General features: G+C 36.4%; 1 protein-coding gene across 3 annotated transcripts in view; it reads right to left on the bottom strand.

The window, feature by feature from the left end:
• Positions 1–24,047, bottom strand: part of Rdl (Resistant to dieldrin) — a 164,443-nt gene that overhangs the window by 26,433 nt on the left and 113,963 nt on the right. For all 3 annotated transcript variants that reach the window (XM_074176320.1, XM_074176322.1, XM_074176321.1), the window contains 3 exons: positions 13,620–13,757; positions 8,661–8,764; positions 3,603–3,783 (listed from right to left, as the gene is read on the bottom strand). In XM_074176320.1, coding sequence (XP_074032421.1) covers positions 3,603–3,783; positions 8,661–8,764; positions 13,620–13,757 — 423 coding nt within the window. The remainder of the gene's footprint in view (positions 1–3,602; positions 3,784–8,660; positions 8,765–13,619; positions 13,758–24,047) is intronic.

Below are 24,047 nucleotides of genomic sequence, written 5' to 3'. Positions count from 1 at the left end.
TCGCTTGGTGGTCGATAAACTCAGCATATGCATTCAGTGATCACCTGTGATAGGATTTTAAACCACATAATATCAAAGTTTTGGGGTTTCAGTATTTCCTCTCGTTGACACGGGAGATGGCCTCTGATAAAAATGGATATTTAAAAGTTACGTCTGAATTGGGAGTGAAAATCTTAACCGGGATATAGAAAATTAACGGGGTTTGTTCAAGCACCGACTTTGGTTTCTGTGAGTGCAAGTAAAGGTTATATGAGGTTCGTAACAAAATGTTATACTTCAAAAGTTATCTCAGAGAGAGAGAGAGAGAGTCTCACAAACAAACAGTTTCATTCGAAGTAATGTGAATGCTCTGCAATTACTCTCACTCAACAAACCATTTCTTTGAATTCCCTCAGTGAAAATACCCCTGCAAATGTATATCATCATTATTGCTCTAGAGCTGATATAATACGACCTTCTTACGGAAATAATTTCCGGGAAATCATCCTGCTTGCACCAGATTTCGTGAATATTCAAATAATAGTCGAAACAAAGAAATGCTGGAAAGTGGAAAAGCGGAGAGTATCTCTGGATATACAATGTATTCCCTCTAGTAATCCTGGCTGAGCAAATGTTGGAGGTCAAAGGCTGAGATAAGCGTCTCTTAGGGCCAACAATTTTACGACTCGATAAAAGATTCTTTTTATAGCGGAGATGAATGAAGGCACGAGTATCATTTATGTACAGGGGCGTTTTGTATTCTGGATATTCAATGGTAATGAAACGTTTCTGGTTCATATATGAGTTATGATATCGTTCATTTTTTCTATTTGAAATTGAGCATTAAATGATAGAACGGGGACAATATACTATTTTTCAGTTGATTTTTTTCTCTTTGTTGTTTCGCAAGATTCATTGAGAATACTATTTTAGATTGAAGTCTCATTTCATTAGGCCTCAGTGATAGTTTTCAGAAAGATTATTGAAGAAACATCGAGACCTCGAGAATTGAAATTGGTGAAGAAGTTGTTATTTCTTTCTACTTTTTTATTTTCATACAAAAATTTTGGGAAACTTCCAAAGCAAGGAAGAAAAAAATCAAATTCAAAAGTGTAGATCATGCATACTTATACTAACTTTCGCATACGAACTGAAAAAAAGCCCTTTCGAAACAACTACATGGTGTTTCCTAACTATGGTACGAAACTTTAGAGGGTGATTCGTTAGGTCGTTTGGAGAAAACAAGTTCCATATGTCCGGAATTGCTTCATTTTTGAGATACAGGGCGTTCAAGTTGGAAAAATGGTATTTATGAAACATCATAAATATTCTTACACCCATTTTGATGAAATCTGCTGCATTTATTCGGAGTTATAAGGCGCTTATTCAGCCCTAACTAGATTGGAGTTATTAGGCCCAGTGGCGAACCAGTGGGCACCCCAGCCAACAATATTGAGAAAAAAAGAACGCCACTGACTTTTTTGTAGTTTTTAATTTTTTCAGACCAAGCAACTGAAAATACAACTTTTTCGTCGCTTGTATTTCTGTCATATCAGTTTCGAAGAAAAAACATTCCTGCAAACTATCCATGAACAACATTAAAAAAAAATCAAAAGTAAATACTAAACAATTTCGACTTTGAAATAAATGAGCAAAACGTCCTCCTTCTGATAAAATACACGACCACAATCGATTTGTCGCTCATTGTCTGACACGTTCACAAATACCTGGAGTATTCTTTATGACATTGCAATTGTCAATTATCCGATTCCTCGAGTCATTTACATCTAGTACAGAATTTTATAAACAAGCGTCTTCAGATGACCCCATGAATATGAATCTACAGAATTAATATCAGGGCTGCGAGCTGGCCAATCCAGCGATTAGGGTGGGTGATGTTGAGATGCTGAGGAGCAAGAACACTGAAATGAACTGCATGAACCAGATGTTGCTTTATACAAGTATCGGCATTTCTTCCAGCAAAAGGGGTAAATGATCTCGCAAAAAGTCCGTGTAGGATTCATTTGTTTTCCTAGCTGGTAGAAAAAATAGGGCAATAAAGTAGTCACCAATCATTCCTACCCAAACTTTCAGCAAAATTGCTGCTAATAATGGGAATTTTCGTTGGACCAAAAATTGTCATTGTGAGATTTCTCGTCAAAGGAATCAAAAATACTATATAAGACCGTGCTTTAGGGCTCTGTAATACGAAGGAAGGTCTCGAGAAGGAACTAGACATCATCAAAAATGATCTTCAATGGAATGGCTACTCCAAACCGATGGTGAAACAAACTTTGGCTGAAACACAGCAGGAGCCTGGCAAGGAACAAAAGCCGTCACAATCAGTGCTTGCACTTTCCTACATCAGAGGATTATCGGAAAGGATAAGAAGAATTAGATCAAAGTGCAACATCAAAACCTGCTTCAAATCTGGGAACACTATCCGTAGCTGCCTCACGAAAACCAGTACACCAAACGCGGACTGCGATTCCAAGACTTGTATTTATCGGATACCATGTGAGTGCGGAAAATCCTATATCGGTGAAACTAACAGGCCATTGCCGGGCACAAGAAACACATGAAGCGAGGGAAAACCAGTAAATCAGGATAGGTTTGGACCTATCAACATAACATCGAGTGGTCCCAAGCTGAGGTCATCCACAGGGAGAAACATTGGTTTAGGAGGAAATTCAAAGAAGCCGCATACATGTTGTCCAACAATGTATTCAGCCAAGCTAACATAAGATATGCAGCATAAGGAAATCCATAATTAAGTGAAAAATGGCCAACCCCCGTCAAACGGTCATCTCCCATTGAACCGGTAAAGCGGAAAAGGGAAAGCGGAGATAAGTGTAAGTACTCAAATGACCCATAAATAGTCATCTCTCGGAGGACTTAGTCCAGTCATCACCCGAAGACGATTGTAGATACTAACGATTGAAACGTCGTGAAGGAACTTGGCTTAGAATCTCTTAATTTTCCATTTTTATTTTTTGTTCAATTGCTTTATTTCAACTTGTAATTTATTTCACTGTTATTTCATCTCAGATTTTTTTGCTTGATATAATTATAATTTTCAGCTATCCTTTTTTAAATATTCTTTATAGTTCGTTCAGGGATTTCAACTCATTTTACATAAAATCAGACAAAGGAAGTTCAAACTAATGCAATTTAACATACATGTTATATGCAGATTAACGTCTCACACATATTATATTACGAGCGACAACAGCTTCCTATGAAAAGTGCTTATTGTATAGTATCAGCAAGATGGACACGTTCGTTCCAGACAAAGCAAATGCTGACACATTACAAATGTTTTCATAACGACCATATAAAAGCACCCTGCGAGGTCACAAAGTCGTTCATTTTGAAATAGCTCTCTTTAAGTACGTTCATTATCATTTAGTTATTCTCCAGTACAGTTCATTGTTAATGTTCCATATATTACTCGTTATATTGAAAGCTTTTTCATTTTCTATTCCATTATTGTCAAACCAATACACAAAGTGTTAAAAAAAACAATTTTAAAAAAGTGAATAGTGAAAAACAAGATATTATGAAAAATGCAACCTAAAATTGTAATGTAATTGTTTCATAAATGGTATGCAACAAGTACTCACCTAATAAACTAGCGAAGACCATCACGAAACAGGTCCCCAGGTAAACATCAATCGACTTGACGTAGGAAATTTTTGGTAGCGCCGCGTTTGTAGACGACATCAGGGTGGTCATGGTCAACACGGTGGTCACTCCTAGTGCGACTCGAGCGGGAGTTGCGTTTCGATTCAACCAGAAGCTCACCTGCAGCGTGAAAACGTTTGTAAATTTCAAGATTATCGAAAAACCACTTCAATACGGATTTGTGAGTCGTGGAATGCAGAATCTCATGACTTAAATTTCGTCTAAAACTATAGTGTACATTATCAAAGACGATTGTGATATGGTCTACGCAGTTGCAGATAAAACGTCAGGCGTATGAACTTGCAGAATAAATATAGTAAACACATCTGGACCATAATTTCGACACAGTTCTATCTAACAAAGTTTCTGCGAATGTATGTTTCAAATATTTCAGATATTCAAATCAACTTGGAAGATTGTTGGCGGTGCAAAATACCATGACGCTGCCGCTCATTTGATTCACTTTTAATTTTATATCCATTAACAAAAAATTTATAGAGATCAGTAAACATTGAAATAGTACTAGGAAAGCACTACGAAGTAGTCAAGATCTTCAGATTTTGATTTTTCAGGAGTTTCTCATGAGTCATCTGAAATATCGATTGTGAAACAAATTCGATTTAGAACTTTTTTGAGTGGCCGCTGCGTTTCACTAACAAAGTAAGTTATAGTAATAACGATTATTTTGGACTGGAGTATATTAGAGATTCATTATAGTAATCTTACACTTTCCAAATTGAATATCATCGAAAATAGTTGTTACAATAATTGATATTCAAAAGAAATGATCATATGCAGTGTGCTGTTCCGTGAATTGGGCTACCTATCGGGCACGTCCCCAGGTGGCGGATAGGGGAACGGCCAGCGGACTGGAGGCCCTCTTCGGGAAGCTAATGTGGCCTCACGGACGGGGTCGTCGGACTCCAGGTCAGTGGCAGAAATAAGTAGGGCGAGGGGAACTGAAACTCCCCAAAAGCCTTTGCAAAACATGCCGTCGTGGACCAACCTATCCAAGCTAAGGTGTAAGGAATCGTGCCGACACCTGAATGGCCGCAGGGTGATATGAGGTGACCAACTCTTCCCTTGCTACTCATGGAAACACACATGAATGTTAACAAAACGGATCAAACAAAAACTAATACCGAGGCTGGACAGAAGTGCTCACCTCTATCTGAGGCGGTGGTTGGGGATGAACCGAAATGTCCACCCCAATCTACCGTTTGGAATGAGGCTGGACATTGCAGTTCACCTCGTGATATAATACAAATGCCAAGGCGTAAGTGCATTTGCGGCACCGAGACCAAAAGGAGAAAGAGAGCCAAGGAGGCAGAAGTGGCTGCAACTATAAGTGCACCCTTCTCCTCCCACACTTCACCTCCAACAGCAAGGGCACTTTCTGTGGTGGGCGCCAAGAGCTCCGCCTTGAATGAAGGCAAGGAACCGACTGCACCTGCAGGAAAGCTTCCTCACTTGTGCACCCCCACGGAGGGAACCTGAAGAAGGTTGAAGAAGCCGCGCAACGACAGTTATGTCGCTGCACCTTCCAAACCCTTCGCGGAGACCACCGTGAGACACCTCAAGGTTGCCAAAGTGAGTTCGGCGAGTCTTGGCCTACATCTGCCAATATAAAGGAGATGTCTTCTAGTGACCTGTCCACCTTCCTGGATAGGACAGAATGGACGATGACCTAGGAGGACAACTCCTCGGGAGGATGGACAATGGGCCACATGTGGCCTGAATGCCATGGATCTACATTCACTCTCCCTATTCTACAGATACAGACAGATGCAGTGACGTGATTTTGGAACTTGCAATCTGCTATATATCAGAAATGAAAGACTATACCAAAAAGTTATCTAAATGACATGGGAGAAACCTCACCTACTACAACTGAAAAATTAAACAGCAAACCCCTATTTGAATTGAATTGACAAGTTGTGATAGATCCTACTAAATCTTCTTGTACAGGACTATCACGTGAGTCGGCAAGGAAGATGTTGAAATTTTACCCGTATAAAATGCACGTCTCATATTTAGGCGGTGATGATTATGCTTGAATTAGAGAACCAAATGGACGACCAAGGCAATCTAGCTCTAAACGAAGATTTGCTGCCCTTTCAACAATTGGGGCATCTCTCCACTATGCGACAAAATTAATACTTTGGTTGGATACTGGGTATCCCAATGAATGGATTGAAAGAAGTTCAATTGGTCATGGAGGTCACCAGACTTGACACCACCTGATTATTATCGATGGGGTTACCTCAAGTCAATTCTTCTATAATTATGGCTTTTAATATGTGTACTTTCATTTGATTTGAATGTGTGGGGTGAAAATAATACATAATACAATATTCACATTTGGAAATCACTAATAACCTTTTTGATGATTGGAAAATTATAAATATATATCTGATCATTCAGAACAATGTTGTTTTCAATAGTAAGATGTTTTTTTTAATTTCTATAGGTTGTAAAGATTATGAATGTTTTCTCTGACATGATTGGCGTATTTGGAATCTTGTTTATTCAATTTGTAACTTCTCAAATGGTCCTCGAATCTCTGTTTAAAACTGCGGCTCGTCTGTCCTATATATGAGGCATTGCAGTCGTCGCACTTGACCGTGCAGACCCAGATTTTTCAAATTGGTTCCGTGCTGACGTAGCATTGAATGTAAGTGTTGTGTATGTTGTGAATTATTATTTTCATTCTACCCATTTAATCAAATCAGTTGTTTATACAACCTGCATCGCTTGAGGAATTACGGGAATTAACTACTCAAGCATATCACGCTATTACCAGAACAACAATCATTCGAAGTTCGTGCCGTATTATTATTAACAAAACAACGTCCTTTCGCAGACTACAACTTGTCAAATTTTGCGTCGTGAATTGGGCCTGCACCTGTACAAAACTCCACTGACCCAGGAACTGAAGGTCAACGACCATAGACAACGACGTGTGCTCGCTGAATGGGCTCGGGAGCAGTTGGCAACTCTGATTTTCATCTAAAATTATCTTCAGCGATGAGGCCCGTTTCTGGATGAATGTGTACGTCAACAGACAAAATTGACGAATTTGGGACGATACCCACCACATGAGATCCAAGAGCGTCCAATGCATCTCGAAAAAAACACTGCTTGGTGAGGATTTTGGGCTGGCGGTGTTACCGGTCCACATTTCTTGAGAACGACGTTAACCAGGCCATAACTGTCAACGACGAGCACTACAGAAAAATGATTATCAACTTCTTTTGGCCTGAATTGAACGATCTAGATACCAATAACATATAGTTTGAACAGTACGGCACCACGTACTACACAGCATTGGATATTTTGCACGAGCGATTTGAGGACATGCTGGTCATTTCACGTGGAGGTGATGTGAATTGGCCACCGAGATCAAGCGATTTGACCACGTTAGACTTTTTTTGTGGGGTTCTCTTAAGTCGCAGGTGTATGCAAATAAGTCACAAACCACAGCGGTCCTCATAGCCAACATAACCCATGGCTTCGATCAAATTTAGCCTGATTGATAGAAAATTGAACGTTTCTGATGCGCTCCCCCTAAAGACCTTAATTGTTTTGAAATCGGGATAATATATATGAGTATATGTATCTATATTATAACAATTTTCAATTGGAGGTGATTCATTAGCAACGTCGCACTTGAAGTGACCAACGGATAATCCTTTTACCAACTCAGCAGAGGCGTACCAACATAATATTTTTATTTATCTGAACGTACAGGTAATTACATAAAAATTGTTATAGTAGGTGGCGCTACCTGGTGTCAGTGGTAAAACTGATTACATTTTCTTATTAGGCCTAATACAGTACTTCAAAAAAACAGAAAAATTTACAAAATAATTATTATGTTCCTTTCATATAGAAAGAGAACTACAAAGCAAAGAAATAATTACCTATGTTATGCTTATCAAGTTTCAGAATCCATTGACACGTCCGAAGAGGAATCCCCAGTCACACTTAAATCTCTACATTTTCTCTTCTTTCTTGATCACATGGGCTACAACATTAGCCCAATCTTTTTTCCGTATCCGTTCCATTGCGAGTTCTAATAAACGTTGGACATCAGAAATTTTATATGACACATTTTCACGAGCTACGTAACCCTTAATTTGAGCCCAGATTAATTCTATCGAGTTTTACTCGCAATGGTAAGGAGGAAGTCTCAAAATGGTGATGCCTTCAGCACGAGCTATAGTATCCACCACATGCTGGTGATATCTGTCACGATGCTGTTTAATGACACTCATGAGCTCGGCCTTAACCATGTCCTCAGAAAATGGAATTCCTTTTTGTCCCAACCAACTCTGCATGTCTGATTTTCTGGTGGTCATAGTTGGCAGCTGTTCTACTAATCAGCTGTAATAAGAAGCGTTGTCAAAACATCTTTCAAAGCGTTGGGCGTCCATGACTTCGTGATAATCCCCCGTTCTTTTGGATTAAACAATAAGTGCACTATCGTCTAAAAAGCCACTCTTGCTACCTATATGGGCGACAATTAGTCGTTGCCCTTTACCCGTTGGTCCGCGTAACCCTGTTGATTAACCGTCCACAAATGTTATGGAATTTTGAGGACGCAAATATAATAGACCTGTGAAGTGTTGATCTGTGCACCGATGTTTCAAAATATTTAAAGAACTGGTTCACCTATTCGCTCGTACATCATATCGATATGCAGACGCTATCTTGTTACGAGGGGCGAATTTCATGGAATCATCTTTCTTTTCAATTATCTACAATGGCGATGCATAGACAATAAAAATGACCCCGGTAAGAATTTAGTTCTAACATTTAACATTGTTACCGTTAGCTCTCAGTTAAATTTGTATATGAGTTACCTTCAATTGAAAATTGTTGTTATACTATAGAAGGATTTTCTATTAATTTTTCATGATTTACTATTGTGTCAGTTCATATGTTTGTTACGAAAATCCTTGGAAAGTATCAAGTCAATAACAAAATCAACTTACCCAGGAAATGATGACAATAAGGCCGGACGGGATGTAGATTTGGATGAGATAGTAACCCATGGATCGTACAAATTGTATCTCACAGGCCAATCTGGAGTAGTTTCCTATAGAAATATTCTTATAAGTTCATTATAGAATGGGTACAACATGAAGATCTAGCAAATTAACAGTTTTGATTCGCTTTGCTTCAACTTCATTTGAATCAATGGTCAATTCGTATATGATAGTGAAAATCAGTGCAGATGAAAGAACTTCGATCCAAAATATAATCAATTAAGATTCTTCACAATATTCAGATACACGCAAGAGAATGTTATATTATTCAAGCCATATAAATGATTCTTGGTGTTTTGAGAGAGAATTCATGGAGGTGAAGCAAATGATTGAACAACTATTCCGGTTTTCATTGCTTCTTGGAAAAAATCTGGATATCTAATTGCTCCCTAAAACGACAGATATGAATCACTGGTTAACAAAATCGAAAATATATCAGTGAACATGCAGTGTCAATATATCGACCGATTTCCGTATATTGCGTGCATAGAAACGGTGACATCATAACGAATATTATTTCCAAAGTTTTTATGTTATTGAAAATTGTATTGGAAATAAATATAAGTGTCAGTCAATCATGCAGGATTCGAAGGGGAAATTTAACGATACAAAAAACATTTGATACTTGTATCACTAGATTATACTCATTACAAGAGGTTCATTTTGGAATATTGACATTCTGATAGTTACGAAACTAGTTCTGTTACTTCTATTTTATTATTGAAAGATATGTTTCACTCTACTTCTCAATTTCTTTTAAAATACTGGCATCTGAAATATTTGAGTATTTCAAGTAATTGAGACACGATGATCACTACTGAACAGAAACTTTGTGATTGAACAATATATATGAGTGAAATCAAGATATCTATCAGTTTGACCAACATCACTGACTTGTTTCAATTGCAATAACCTGAAGGTAGATCCAACAATAATAAACAGATATTAAGGAGAAAGATCGTTCATTTACTTGGACTCATTTGGAATGTTGAAAAATGAAAACCGTGAAAACCTATTATGTCATCAGGAAGTAACACTCGGAATTCTGAGGTCCAAAATTTCAATTGAATGTTCAACGCTTTTTTGTTTTAGATATATACTTGAACCCAAGTTTGTGAAATCCAAAGACTCATCCTTAAATTGTTCAAATATTTCAGAGATATTCATCATTTTCATTCAATAATACATTCATCGCTGCGGTGAATATAGTAAAAATGAAAGAAAATTTTCCAAACTAGTTTATTGATAGATGATTTTGAATTCTGAAAAAGTGACTATTCTGTGTACTTCTGTATATAAATTCCAAATGACTGAGAAAAAAACAAAAAACCAATATAACTGTCAATGCGAATTCATATCTTAAAAACTGGCAAATATGGGCATTTTGATATGCTTCATGGAGTGAAAATTTTGGTCCTTTTCCAACACTTCCGGTTATACCAGAAGTTGGTATCAGCTTCTTCAACTCTATGTTTCTATGTTTGACCAAGTTGGTACCAACTTCTTGTATGACCGAAAGTGTTGGAAAAATACTAATATTTTCATCCGACGAAGAATATTGAAAAACCCTTGTCAATTTTCAGAATGTGAATCTTATTATATGATAAAATACAGCTGACTGACATTCATCGCGCTGTACCCTGTATAACGTTACTCCAGCTGATGTCATCTCTATTAGCAGAGTTGTATGGATTTCAAGCTTTCTCTTTGTTCGCTTATTTTCATCGAGGAATCTAGATTTCTCTGAATGTCTCTGGGCTTTATTATTCTCGCCTTTCAACTTCGGAATTTATCTCATTTCATAGTTTATCAGTTTTCTGAATTCTATAGTTCCTATTTCTATCGAACCTGCAATTTTATCTATTTTTAAGGTTGTGATATTTTCAATAAGCTGTATTCCACTACACAATACCATCTCATTTCAGTTCGTCTATGTTTTCTCCTATCTATCGTTATACCGAATACTTGGTGAATTTCATTAGTTCGGAATTCCATTGTGTGATATTATATGAAATGATTTGAAATCCCTGAAAGAAATAATAAAAGAAGAAGAATTAAAAATGAGTAGCTGAAAATAACAATTATATTAAGCAAAAAAACCTGAAATGAAATAATAGTTGAATACAATACAAGTAAAAATAGAACAATTGAACAAAAAATGAGAATAAAAAATAAAAAGTTACTTCACAAATTACTTCACGACGTTTCGATTGTTAGTATCCACAATCGTCTTCGGGCGATGACTGGACTAATTCCTCCAAGAGATGACTATTTATGGGCCATTTGAGTACTTCCACTTGTCTCCGCTTTCCTTTTTCCGCTTCCGTTTGGCGGGAGTTGGCCATTGTTCACTTGATTATGGGTTTCCATGTTTCGTATCTCTACGCTAGCTTGGCTGAATACATTGTTGGAGAACAAAATCAATGTTCTTCCCGGTGTATGATCCCAGCTTGGGACCATTCGATGTTATGTTGATGGGTTCAAACATGCTCTGCTCTTTCTGATTTGCTGGTTTCCCCACGTTGTGTATGTTTCTTGTGCTCGGCAAAGCGAACATTCAGTGGCCTCTTAGTTTCACAGATATAGGATTTTCACATCCGGTAAATGCAGTTCTTGGAATCGCAGTCCTCGTTTGGTGGTTGGATAGTTTTTTTTTCAAGAGATCAAATTTGATCAATACCATAGCAGTTATATCTCTACTTATCGGCGCTGACTACTTTCAGAAGAGGATTGGTGATGGTCTTTCTGAATTCGTCCACTTCTTTTTTTTGAGATATTGAAAAGTGATGTTGAAAGTTTCGATTGTTTTTCTTGTTATTGTTTGTTAGTTCTATGAGTTCTCAATGGATTCCTATTTTGTATTAGGTTTGCTCGTGATTTCGTAGGTTTCACATCTGAATCTGAATCTGAATCTCCGTTGGTATTTTTGAATTTTTATTTCTGTATACGAGCCTTCATTCGGCTGGTATGTTAGTATTTTCCATTTGATGTATAAACGTGTAAGTATCATAGCTATCATTATAGAGTGTTAGATCATCCTTCTTGAGAATTGGTGGCCTATAGCATTGTTTATACCCAGAAAAGACAAGTATATCATACCAGGTGCGATCAAAGTCAGGCAAATTCTATCAGCTCATAGAAAATTGGTTCTTTGTAACAGTCATGATATATCCAAATCGTTATAGTGGAAAAAAAATATGAGACGTGAAGGACAAAATAAATCATCACGAATGTTTTATTGATTGTAGCAATAAACTTTCTGGGCTTCACTTGTATGTCAAATGACTGAAAACAAATTAATTCCAAGTGTTAATACGAGCTGATCAAAAAATGACAGTTAACAGTTGTGAAGTTTATTGATAATGCATGCAAAAAAATTGTGATTGAATCATCAACAAATTTGTCTTTTTTGAAATCGAGTTGACACTTCCATAAGAGTTTTTTTACTTCTACTCTCAGTTGAAGTATATCTATCTTTGATGAATAAACATTTTGATATCATTGCCAATCTTGTCACGAAGAACCTCTACATCTTTTGAATCAAGTCATTAATTATTGGTAAGAATTCATCACAAACTGAAAGGAAAAAACGCAATCATCAAGACTGACAATACTGTGAAAATATTTCTATTATGAAAACGTGAACTTTGGTGAAACCAGGATTTTTTGAAGTGGAATTTGTTTGTTGCGCTAGTTGAGTATCATGTATAGTATATACGAGGTCAATTCGATTAGCATACAAACTAAAAAGTTACCGAACATTGGCGGTTTCTTTGTATGGAATGGGTGGCGTGGTATAATACGAACTCTAAGCAATATTTTTATGTGGGAGGTTAGGTTAGTGGAACTAATGAGTAAATTTGTCTGTTTGAATTGACTTCGTATATACTATAAATGAATTCTGGTTCATTATATCCAGTAATTTGAATAATTTTTTAAACTTTCACCGCTGCTTCTATGAGTTCAGTATTGATCTGAACGAACGAATCGAATGAGTCATGGATCATAATATTTGGTGCCCTTGGACAGAAGTTCCAAACAAAGATCTTGTGACAAGTGCAAGGTATGCGATATAACCTCTCCGCTGATAGTGTGTCTCCCTTGCTTTAAGCCGACCTGATACTTGTTGTATCTTCTTGGTGGGTTTGAAAATCATTTTAATGTTGTATTTCCCCAAGAGCTTTCCAATGTTGTCTGTGACCCTAGGAATATATGGTAGATACACACGTGCAACCATCTGAGCCTTCTTCCCGTTTTGAACCGTGGTACTCTTCGGTTTCATGGCCTTGTTGTTTTCGGATTCACTCTATCTATTCGATCTCAAGGCCACTTGAAGACGTTACAGTTCTTCCTCTGGATGCTCTGATTCACATATCCTTCGAGCCTGTTCAATTAGAGTAGAGATAACTTCTCTCTATTGACCAAGATGGTGGTTTGTCAGTGCCTGCAGGCATCTATCCGTGTGCGTGCATTTTCGGTAAACTTTGTGAGTTAGTCTAGCATCACATCTTTCGACGGGTACATCTAAGATTTAACATGAATACGCTTTACGCAGCCGTAATATCTAGTAATCGGAGATGACTGAAGCAAGAAAATGTCTTAGAATCTCAGTTTGAAGCATTTGCTGCACTATCAATGTTACACAATGGAATTGGCTTTCAATTCTGAAAAAATAACACTGATTCATATAATGCAATGTATCAAATGGAAAAAAAGTCGTGAATGTTTACTAAAAACACTTTCTCAACAAAAAAATCTACTAGTTTTTTCGCAACAAACAATTCAACTTCTCAATCTCAAGGTTGTTCTCTGATTTTCCACTAATCGTCACAAGCAATCAAAAACAAAAGGTGATAAAATATCCTATCAGCTACAATAAAGGTTACCATGTCCCAGATGAGGTACCTGTGGTGAGACTGATCTCCATGGCTCTCTGCCTGTGTCCAAGCACCTTAAACTGGGGCAGCGACACCTCGTTTGACACCCCCACCGAATTGGGGCCCTCGTTCCACTTATACCGGATATCACGCATGGTGTAACCGACTGCAATCACAAGCCAGTGTACCAGGTGCGGATGGTAGTCCAGTTCACGAATGTCATTTCGCAACTTATGAGTTCGTAGTCAAAAAAATTATGGTTGGGGTGTTATTTGAATCGTGATTTCACCCGGAGTTTCGGAGTTTTGAACAATTAAGTCAAATCCGAAAAAAGTACTCCCCAATTTTAGTTCTGGTGATTAGGAAAAGTACTTGTTTTATACCAGAGGTTCCTGTTTCACGTTTTGTTTTTATCGAATCGAATAAAAAGAGTTATTTGGGTTTTGCGACAACCTCCAAAGCTATATAGATCTGGAAGAGTAGAAAATCTATTAGAAAAAAAATTCTGAAGTCCGGATGGTTTGGCTCATTGATGGGTCGTTATATCCAGGTGCTTCAACAACAAAGCTTGTAACTTATCGAATATGAATCTGATGAATCTAAAGAAATGAACTTCAAATGTTCAAACCCGTCTCGGATATACCTATACAGTAGGTTGAATGGACTGACGCCTATTAGAAAACAACTACTCCACTGGTTAATACCACGAACGGCGTTGGATTATATCCGCTAGGCGTCAGTACAGGAATCATCACATTAAATTTCTTGCATATGCAATTGACAATACAACTGAAAGAGACGACCTTCAATTTTGGAACGGGCACACTTGCAGGCTGGTTTCGGGCTCCTTAACCACTCGTTAGTGCAAGATAGTGGCCATCATCAAAGTCAAAGATATTCCATTATTGAAAATCTAAATTCTTTCAGAGTATTTCATTCCTCGTCTTAAGTTGGAGCGAACAACAAAAATGTCACTTCATCTAGTGGACTAGGTGCTAACCAACTGCATATCCGACATTTGCCCGATTCCTCTGAATAAGTAAGAAAAACTTTCTTATTAGTCAGTGGGATATGCTTGAAGACAGGCAATGAACAAATCTAAAGAAATTAACTTAAAATGTTCAAGCCCGTCTCGGGTATACCTACACAGTAGGTTGAATGGACTGACGCCTATCAGAAAACAACTACTCCACTGGCTAATGCCACGAAAGGCGTTGGATTATATCCAACGAATGGAATATCATTGACGTTAGGTAGATGATGGCCACTATCTTGCACTGACGAGTGGCTAAGGAGCCCGAAACCGGTCTGCAAAATTGAAGGTCGACTCTTTCAGTTGTATCGCCAATTGTATATGCAGGAAATTTTGTGTGAAGATTCCTGCAGTGACGCCTGTGGTTTCCATTTTTCAAAGCTTTATTTTTGAAGGAAATGTAAAACAAATGGCGCAGAATTTCTTTCTGCGACGTTTCGTCTTTTAGAAAGAAACATCAACAACGTATTTTTGTATGAGCCAAAACTAAAGTACATCTTTTTTCAGTAACTTTTCCGAGAGTTATTTATCTTCCACCTGAAATATTAGTTTTAGAGGCTTTCGCAAAAACAAACCACCTTTTTTTTAAATGAATTCCATTCGCGGAACAAGAATTGAGTGTTACCCAATCATAACTTCCTGTAAAGAAGAACTAGAAAGTTGCAAAATATCAATCGTGGACTAGGCCATACGGGCAGAAAAAAACAACGCGCAGCCGATAGTGAAACCAAATAGGGGTTAAAGAAAAATAAAACAGACATGAGGAACAAGCGGAGGCCAGGGGAATCAGCACTGTCAATTTCTGTTGTTCAATGTCGTAGATTGTTCGATTTTTGGTTTGCTACAAAGGTGATATACAGGGTGAGCACAAAAAAGTTGCAAACCACAAGCGATGTCAATTTTGTTGTAATGAGGACAATTGAAAATTACAATACACGTGAACGTAGGTGCATAAACTATTCATTAAATATTTCTCATGCTATCTAGTCATAAGTTTTCCTGTGGATATTAAACATGATTTTTGCAAAATCTCATTTATACCTACTCTGTACGTGAAGTAAGTTTCACTAAAAAAGATGAGAAATATTCGTTTATCTTGAGAAACAAGTTATAAAGACTGATTGATTTCAGGGCACCTTTCTGATTTATTCTTCATGCAGATATAAACAAGGCCGTGTTTCACTTTCATTTGGCTACCCAGAGTTTATAACTAGTTTCTCAATATCACACAATACATGTTGTTCTCAAGAGTCACGAAGAAATTTAATGAATGTTGTCCTTTTAAAGTCACATACATCACCTCCTTATATAAACAAGAAGAAAGTTCCTAATAAATATAGAGCACAATCAATTTTAGCAGAACATTCTTCATTGAACATGATTTTTTGAACATGTGATAATGAGATTTTCATAGTTTATGCGTTGTTTGGCAAAATATATCTTCATTTAATTAAAAGAATATGCTGGAATTGACCAACCCAAGTTTGTTCTGATAATTTTTCCACATTTTCCGAGTCAAAATTAATCACCCAATTTTTTTCAATTATCGTAGATCAAACAAAATTTCATTTATTTTCAAAAACTTTCCTGACAGGCATATTATGGGTTGTTATTTTTGACAGAACTACCCGGCTCGGTAAAGAAAACACGAAAATTTTGAAAAAAAATTATGAACTGTAACTTTTGTGTGTACAACTCACCTGTTCTTTGATCTGTATGATTTACCAACTTTCTCAAGTGAGTCAATATATCCGTCACAAGCGCAGAGGTAACATATTAGGAATCTATATACTTAGAGGTACCTGGCTCAGACTTTTTCAGATACTCGATGTTTCGAGATAACATAAATCAACGCCAGTAGTACTGTATCGCACTGATACTTGTGACTAGTGGAGATAATTGTGTTAGTTGATGCTTGAACTTTGATATCGTTGGTTCAATTTCAATGCACTGACTTGCCGGTATAAAGTATAAAAATGAAGGGTCGGATGCCAGCTGGTGACTTCAAAGCTCCTACGAGCTATGCATTACTAATAATTCTGATACAAAAAGCGATACATGCCTTTCCAGGCAACAATTATGAAATTGGACAAGTGTACTAACAATTAGGAATTGAAAAGCTTCCTTCCGACGAATTTATTGATCACACAATTGAAGATTACTTGCCTTTTAGCTTCGAAATTGATGTTGTTGAAATGAAATTTTACATTGGTAAGTGCATGTTGAATCCAAAAACATTCTGATATTGATATAACGATATTTTCAGATATTTTCAGAAATACCTTGTACACACTGTGGACTTCAGAATTTTGTGAATGAAAATGTAGTCTAAATACATGTTACATTTTTTGTTTCATGATTGTGTCACTCTATTCCATCTTCATTTATATAAGGAAGCTATTGGGACTTTGAACTGGTTGAACAACACTCTACTTCTCAACATATAATTTTGTGAATTGACAGTTTCGAACAAAGCTCTTATATCGTGAATATTCCATACTGATATTGAAAAAATTATAATCTATTGATTTCTAGAAATGCATTTATCGCCGTTTGATTTCTTTTTTTCATACCACAGCGATTGTCGTTCAAAGTGAATCTCATGGAATTTATTCGTTGCTGAATGATGCATCCCAACGTATTTGAAATATTTCATGCATGAACCTTTTCGGAATTTTTCCATGTGTGAAATCATTTTCATTTTATACTTTGGGGGGTATAAGTTTTCCCCAAAACATCAAAACAACTCAATTCTTCCGCAAATACATGGAGGATTAATAAATAAATGCAATTTTTTCGAAAAATTTCACGAACAGGAAATGCGTCAATATAATGTTTAAAAAATACTTCATGTCAATTGGATGACGTGATAACTTTGTTCACCACTGGAAGCATTGAATGCGTTGAATGCAACCGAAAAACCTAAACATATACACGATTTTATTGAGAATTGAAATCGCAGAGTACCTATTTTAGGATTTGGAATAATTTCTACAAGGAATTGAAAACGAAACAGCTTCTGTGTGACAAAAAAATAATTACATTATTACTCCTGTATGTATTTTAATATTTTATTATTCTCAACTTCTTTATTGTTTTATTGTGTTGATTAATAGCTTTGTCCAAAGTTTTTCCTGTGCTTTCATGTGTAACTTCAAAGCTTCATGAACCATATGCTCCTTTGGATCATTCTTTTTGTGTTGAAGAAACCAGTGAAAAAAATTTTCATTTCTACAGTGTGACCAGTGAAGTCAGCATCACATGATGTTTTCGTTCGATAGATTCATTTACAGTTTGGCTCCGACCGTGCTAAGGATCGCAAGTTGAAAGCTAGGACCCTGCTGATTCTTAGCTTGCACAGGTTTCAACTTTTGAGGATTACCCGTTGTAGGGAAGCTACAGCTAGAAAATACAGACTTTGAACAGATTGATTTCGATAGGACATCAATCTCTGATTTGATTGCAATGAAAAATAACCTTCGAAAAGGTAGACACGTGATTTGCATCATAGGTTTTTTCAAATAGTTCGTATACAAAACTACATACGGTGCAGACTTCATTGAGTACACTGTATAAATGATGTTCAATAAAACATTTGTTTTTCAGGGATTAGGAAAATTATTAGTTGGATCGTTTTATGAAAAAATTAAGAACTTCAGTCTGAAATTACTTTTAATCTCTCGGCTCTGTAGAATTCATGATTTTGCAGTGTTAAATATCTGCTTTGTTTATGATACGACAAAATGTTACTGATAGGAGTGGCCCTAAGGAAAATTTTGCTACTTTCATTAGGAAATGAAAATATTTTTGAAATTAATTTCTCACCAATCAAAACGCAATCCCGCGATTCCAAAATGAAATTCAAAGGTTATCAGTATGTGTAAATTTTGTTCATTCAAATAATCTTCACACTTTTTTCGTAAGTTACTATCCTTCAAACATATTCTTTGGCGAATTCGTCGATTTTGTTCATTTGAATAATCTGCAAACACTTCTTTCCTGTGTTACTATCTTTCATATGTATTCTTTGGCGAAGACGTCAACTTTGATCATTTAAATAATCTGCAAACCCTTTCTGTCTTACTATCCTTCAAACATATTCTTTGTTGAATGCGTCAATTTTGTTCATTTGAATAATCTGCAAACACATTATGTTACTATTTTTCGGAAGGAACTATCTATTACCACGTCGAGTCCTAAATAATATCTTCAGCTTGTATATACATTTGGTGAGCCCGCAGGCCACTTCAAAGCAGAAACTTCTGCAGGTATTTGAAGGGACGATTTCTTGCACGAATAGAAAATTACACTATGGGATTAATCACTGAATCAGTTTGTTTCATGGGAAGCAAATGAGTTTATTTCTCTTAATATCCTGATACAGCTTCTCCAGAATAATATTTTTCTTCCTTTCTATTTGGGAACGGACCCAGCAGCCCGAAATCTGTTTGCTTTCCCGGAGCTCTTTCAGATCGAATTCCTTCTTATCCGAAGAGAGACCATTTCTGGTATCGTGTTGAAAAATTATGTTGCTGAAGACAGTAGTTTTGTCTTGACACTCACAGTATCTTCTGCTTAATGAATCTCCGGCTCGAAGTCTCTACCTCATTATTTCAATTGACATTATTGTACCTGTGGTTTTCTTTGAGATGTGGAGCTATTGCTACTCACTAGGTATACGGAACGGTACTGTAGATCAACAGCAACTCAGCCATTTCAAATCGACTGATTATTTCCCATAATAATATTTATGTTGAGGTAAACCATGTATGTTTAAGCAATCCAGCAAGTAATTCCATATGAGTTGAGTTTTGTGTATATTCTTATAAAGTGGGAATCGAAAAATATCTTTCTTTCAATTTTTTTTCTCTTCTATCTGTAGTAAAGAAAACCAAATCTTTCTGAGACATTGGAATACCGAATATCCCGCTCAGTATCAGCTACTAGACTTCCTGCTAACTTTGAAATAACTATTCTGAATGCATAATCACTATAACTATATGGTGGAGATATCCATTTGATTTTTTTGATACCTGAACATAGTTTTTTGAAGTTGCATGTATATATCATTGAAATTCAGACGGTAGTTCTATCTCTTGTTTTATTAAGACAAAACACAAGCGCTACAAGATAAATTTTGAGATGCTCTAAGAGCGGTTTCTGTGAGGAAGTAGCGAGTCATTTTGGATTGGAATCGCTGGAGACTGTATTCATTTGGAAAAACTTCCTCAGAAAGTTTATTCCACATAAACGCAGTTATCCAAATGAAAGAATTTTCAAACAGTCAAGTTCGAGGTCTACTGTGTTAACCTCAAAACTATGAGCAGCCACAGTCCGTCGCATATTTCTGAAATGTACTGCTCTTGGTGAAATCAAATGTGCCAAGTCACTTGAACACCTCCCGTGAAAAGAAAGACAAATATCTAACCTTTTTTCGATGTTCCAGAGTATCAAGCTGTCACGTGATGTTTGTGTCTCCAATCAGATGAATGGTCTTTTCTGGATGGACTCCAGCAGCTTCAGGGTATACTTAGGGGCGGAGCTGCATACATGAAAACAAAACTCCAAAAAAAGTTTGATCTGATCTTAATGAAGCATCAAAATTTGCTGAGGTGTGTACAGTTTTCTAGTTCCAACTTTTGATGAGCAGCAATTCCAGCGACATGCTTATGCCAAGATATATTGATAATCTCCATTTTCTATTCTTACTATTGCTTTCTGATTACTTTCACTATATTTTCATAGTCTAACTTTTTTCTAGTACTTCATTTTACGCCTTCTTTCCTCTCCTATTATTATTTGTTTCTCTAGAATAAGTTATGCGTTGCTTGTGAGAAGCAATACGAAGAAAACGTCCGGTATTTTGGAAAAATAATTCATGGTATTTGCATCACAATAATGCATCTACTCACGCGTCATTGCTAGTTTGTAACTTTTTTGACAAAAACAATACTGTAATCATGCCTCAGCCACCATGTTCACTAGATTCCGCTCCCTGTAACTTTTACTTGTTCCCAATATTGAGGGACTCCTAAAAGAGGAATCACTTTGGAGTGGACGAAAAATTGAATATTGATCAAATAATATTTTCTGAGAAAAATGAAAATTCACCTCATTTTTTGAACAGAGTAATAGTTCTCCTTAGAATCTGTCAGATGCCCGTTAGTTTTTCATATTCCCACTTTTCTTATCTAGGAATATGTTGAAGTCTCCTCTAGGAATATGTTGAGGTGATTTTTTCGATCTCTTTGGATTCATATTCTATCATTTGATTCTTGTTCATGATTTATTTCGCACTACAAAGTGGAATACTGCTTTGAAAAAAATCTTGAATCGGAGCCGTTAAATCAATCTTCTCTGAATTAACAATAATTAGCAAAATTCCGTATTTTGTGACAATAATAACTCCACTTTGAACTTTTCTATGGTAATATTGAACTTTTTTCGAAACCCATTACAATTGACTATAATAAATTGACAATACAGGGCGAAATAGTTAGTGCTCCAACTTATTATTAAGATTATTAAGCTTTGGTATCACCAAGAAAAATGGTGTTAACTGAGTTGAATCAAATAAAAAACTGAGTATAAAAAACTTTTCCATTTTGAAGTGATAGGCAAAAAAGTCACGTTGAGAAAGTAGTACATCCTTGAAGTGACGTCAAAGTATATTGTTGAAGACAAAGAAACAATTTTATTACTACTATTTTTTCTTCAAAAACAGGATAATACAAGTTTATTTGAACGTGATTAACAATGTTTCATGATAAATTTCATTAGTTCGGACTTACATTGTCTGATATTATAGTAAATGATTTGGAATCCTTGAAAGAACTAATAAAAAAGAAGAATTAAAAATGAATAGCTGAAAATAATAATTATATTAAACAAAAAAAACTGAAATGAAATGATAGTGGAATAAAATACAAGTAAAAATAGGACAATTGAACAAAAAAATGGAAGTTGAAAAAAAAAACAAAAAAAATAAGAGACTCTAATCCAAGTTACTTCACGACGTTTTGATTGTTATTATCCACAATCGTCTTCGGGTGATGACTGGACTGATTCCTCCGAAAGATGACTATTTATGGGTCATTCGAGTACTTTCACTTATCTCCGCTTTTTTTTCCGTTTCACCGGTTTAGTGGGCGATGACCGTTTGGCGGGAGTTGGCCATTTTTTGCTTGATTATGGATTGTCATATGTTGCGTATCTCTACGGTAGTTTGGCTAAATATATTGTTGGATAACATGTATGCAACTTCTTTGAAGTTCTTCTTAAACCAATGTCCCTCCCTGGGTCCAAACATGCTCTGCTATTCCTGATTTGCTGGTTTGCCCTCGCTGTGTGTGCGAACATTCAATGGCCTCTTAGTTTTACCGATATAGGATTTTCCGCACTAACAAGGTATTCGGTGAATGCAATTCTTGGAATCGCAGTCCGCGTTTGGTGGCCTGGTTTTCATGAGGCTGTTTCCGACAGTGTTTCGGATTTGACGCAGGTTCTGATGTTGTACTTGGATCCATTTCTTTTTATCCTCTCCGATAATCCTCTGATGTAGTTAAGTGCAAGCACTGGTTGTGACGGCTTCTCTTTCTTGCGAGGCTCCTGCCGCTTAATATAATTGTTATTTTCAGCTGTTCATTCCCAATTCTTCTGGTTTATTAGTTCTTTCAGGTATTTCAAATTTTTTATATAATATCAGACAATGGAAGTCCGAACTAATGATATTCAGGATAATACAAGTTTTGGACATGAATGCATCATCAGTTTCATGATTCATCCAGTTTTGCAATCAGAATCATTTGGTTTTGGAAGTATTTGACCTGATAATTGAATTCCATTAAGAGTTGACAGCATCAGAGTTCAGAGTAGTCAATCACAAATGGCAGAAAGTTTGTCACGCGTGAGGATTTCTGAAATAATCCAAGAAACACCAAATTTCCAAAAAGTATTACTTCTTTTCAATTATCAATGAATAGGAAATGCAGTGTCTGACTTTCAACTGAGCCTAAATAAAAATAAGTTGGAGTGGTAGTATTTTCTCATTGTTATTCCAGGTTTAACTTACAGGGTGATTCCCTTTTAACCATATCACTGAAGATATTTTTATACATCCTTTTTTAACTGAAACAATTCAAATCTCGAATCTGAATGAAGTATAAATGATGTTCAAGAGTAATCGGTGTGCAACGCACTCAAGCTCCCTCTTAATCCACAATTTATCAATGTATCATACAAATCCATGAATAGAACACATTTCCCATTCGCCGTACGCAAATTGCACTTAATTACTGCGCTCCCCGTATAACTACATCTTGTCAGTTACCTGTGCTAAGACTAATAACGGTTTGCCTCTGTTTGTGGCCCAGCACCCGGAACTGCGGCAGCTCCACCTCGCTGCTTATTCCAACACTCTTTATTCCCGAGTTCCATTTATAGCGGATATCTCTCATCGTATACCCGACTAACCCGGCGGCGGCCGCCAAAACAGACAAAGCATGTCATTCAACAGCTCATCGGATGATGCGGCGCGGCTAGCGGCTAGCTCGTCACAGAAGTGATGGGAGAGACTTATCGCGCAGAAATATAAAGTGGCCAAACGAAAACGGAACACAGATCGTCATCAGGAACTGTGGCTTAATTTTTAAAAAATGTAAGAACTTGTACTCCATTCCAGTGTTGAACAACATTTCATTTTTTAGTATTTTTTTTTCAATAAACTTTTCTAGATATTTTCACGTTTCACAACCGTAAAAAAAACTAAATTAAAATACAGGTACAGAAAGAGCAATTATCTAGTTCTGGTAACTGTAATATTTTTCACAAAGAATAATGTTTATTTTCTTCAAAAAAGTTTGGGAATATAAATTATAGAAAAAAATAGCGAGATATATTTCATTTCTTGATTCTGAAGACAAAGGGGGATTTTGGCCCTCAAAATGTTACATCTCAACGCATCAATAAAATCACCAATCTTTTTACTTGTCACATTATCATGCGTGACAAGTTACTGATAAACAGGTCATTTTTATTTGTGAAAACTGAAGTGAACTAAAACGTGGCCTTTTTACGTCTGTGAAAAGTTCTCCGTTACACTTTTCATTTTTAGATTGTGAAAGGTGAAAATACCCTAGAGGTCAATTGAAAACCCTGTTTCAATTCATTTCTACTAGTAAGCGGAGCTGACAATCACCTAAAGCATTTTCAATTGGCAATTGAAGTTTCTGAAACTATAAAATTTTTCAATTTCGCACGATAATTTTGTAAAAAAAAACATCTGAAAGTTGAAATTTGTTTTATTGCTCACTTGATGCTCACTGTTCAAATTGATGATCACATGTGTCAATACCAAAGAATATTTGGACTTTTCATTCTGCAGTCGATATACGTTTATTAGACATGCGGCAAAGATTCAAGGGA

Source organism: Leptinotarsa decemlineata, unplaced genomic scaffold, assembly GCF_025532065.1.
Source record: "Leptinotarsa decemlineata unplaced genomic scaffold, Ldec_3_MD MMD2_tig00001719_RagTag_RagTag, whole genome shotgun sequence".
NCBI lineage: Eukaryota > Metazoa > Arthropoda > Insecta > Coleoptera > Chrysomelidae > Leptinotarsa > Leptinotarsa decemlineata.
The sequence above is the reverse complement of the archived record's forward strand: the minus strand, read 5'-3'. Positions and strand labels throughout refer to the sequence as shown.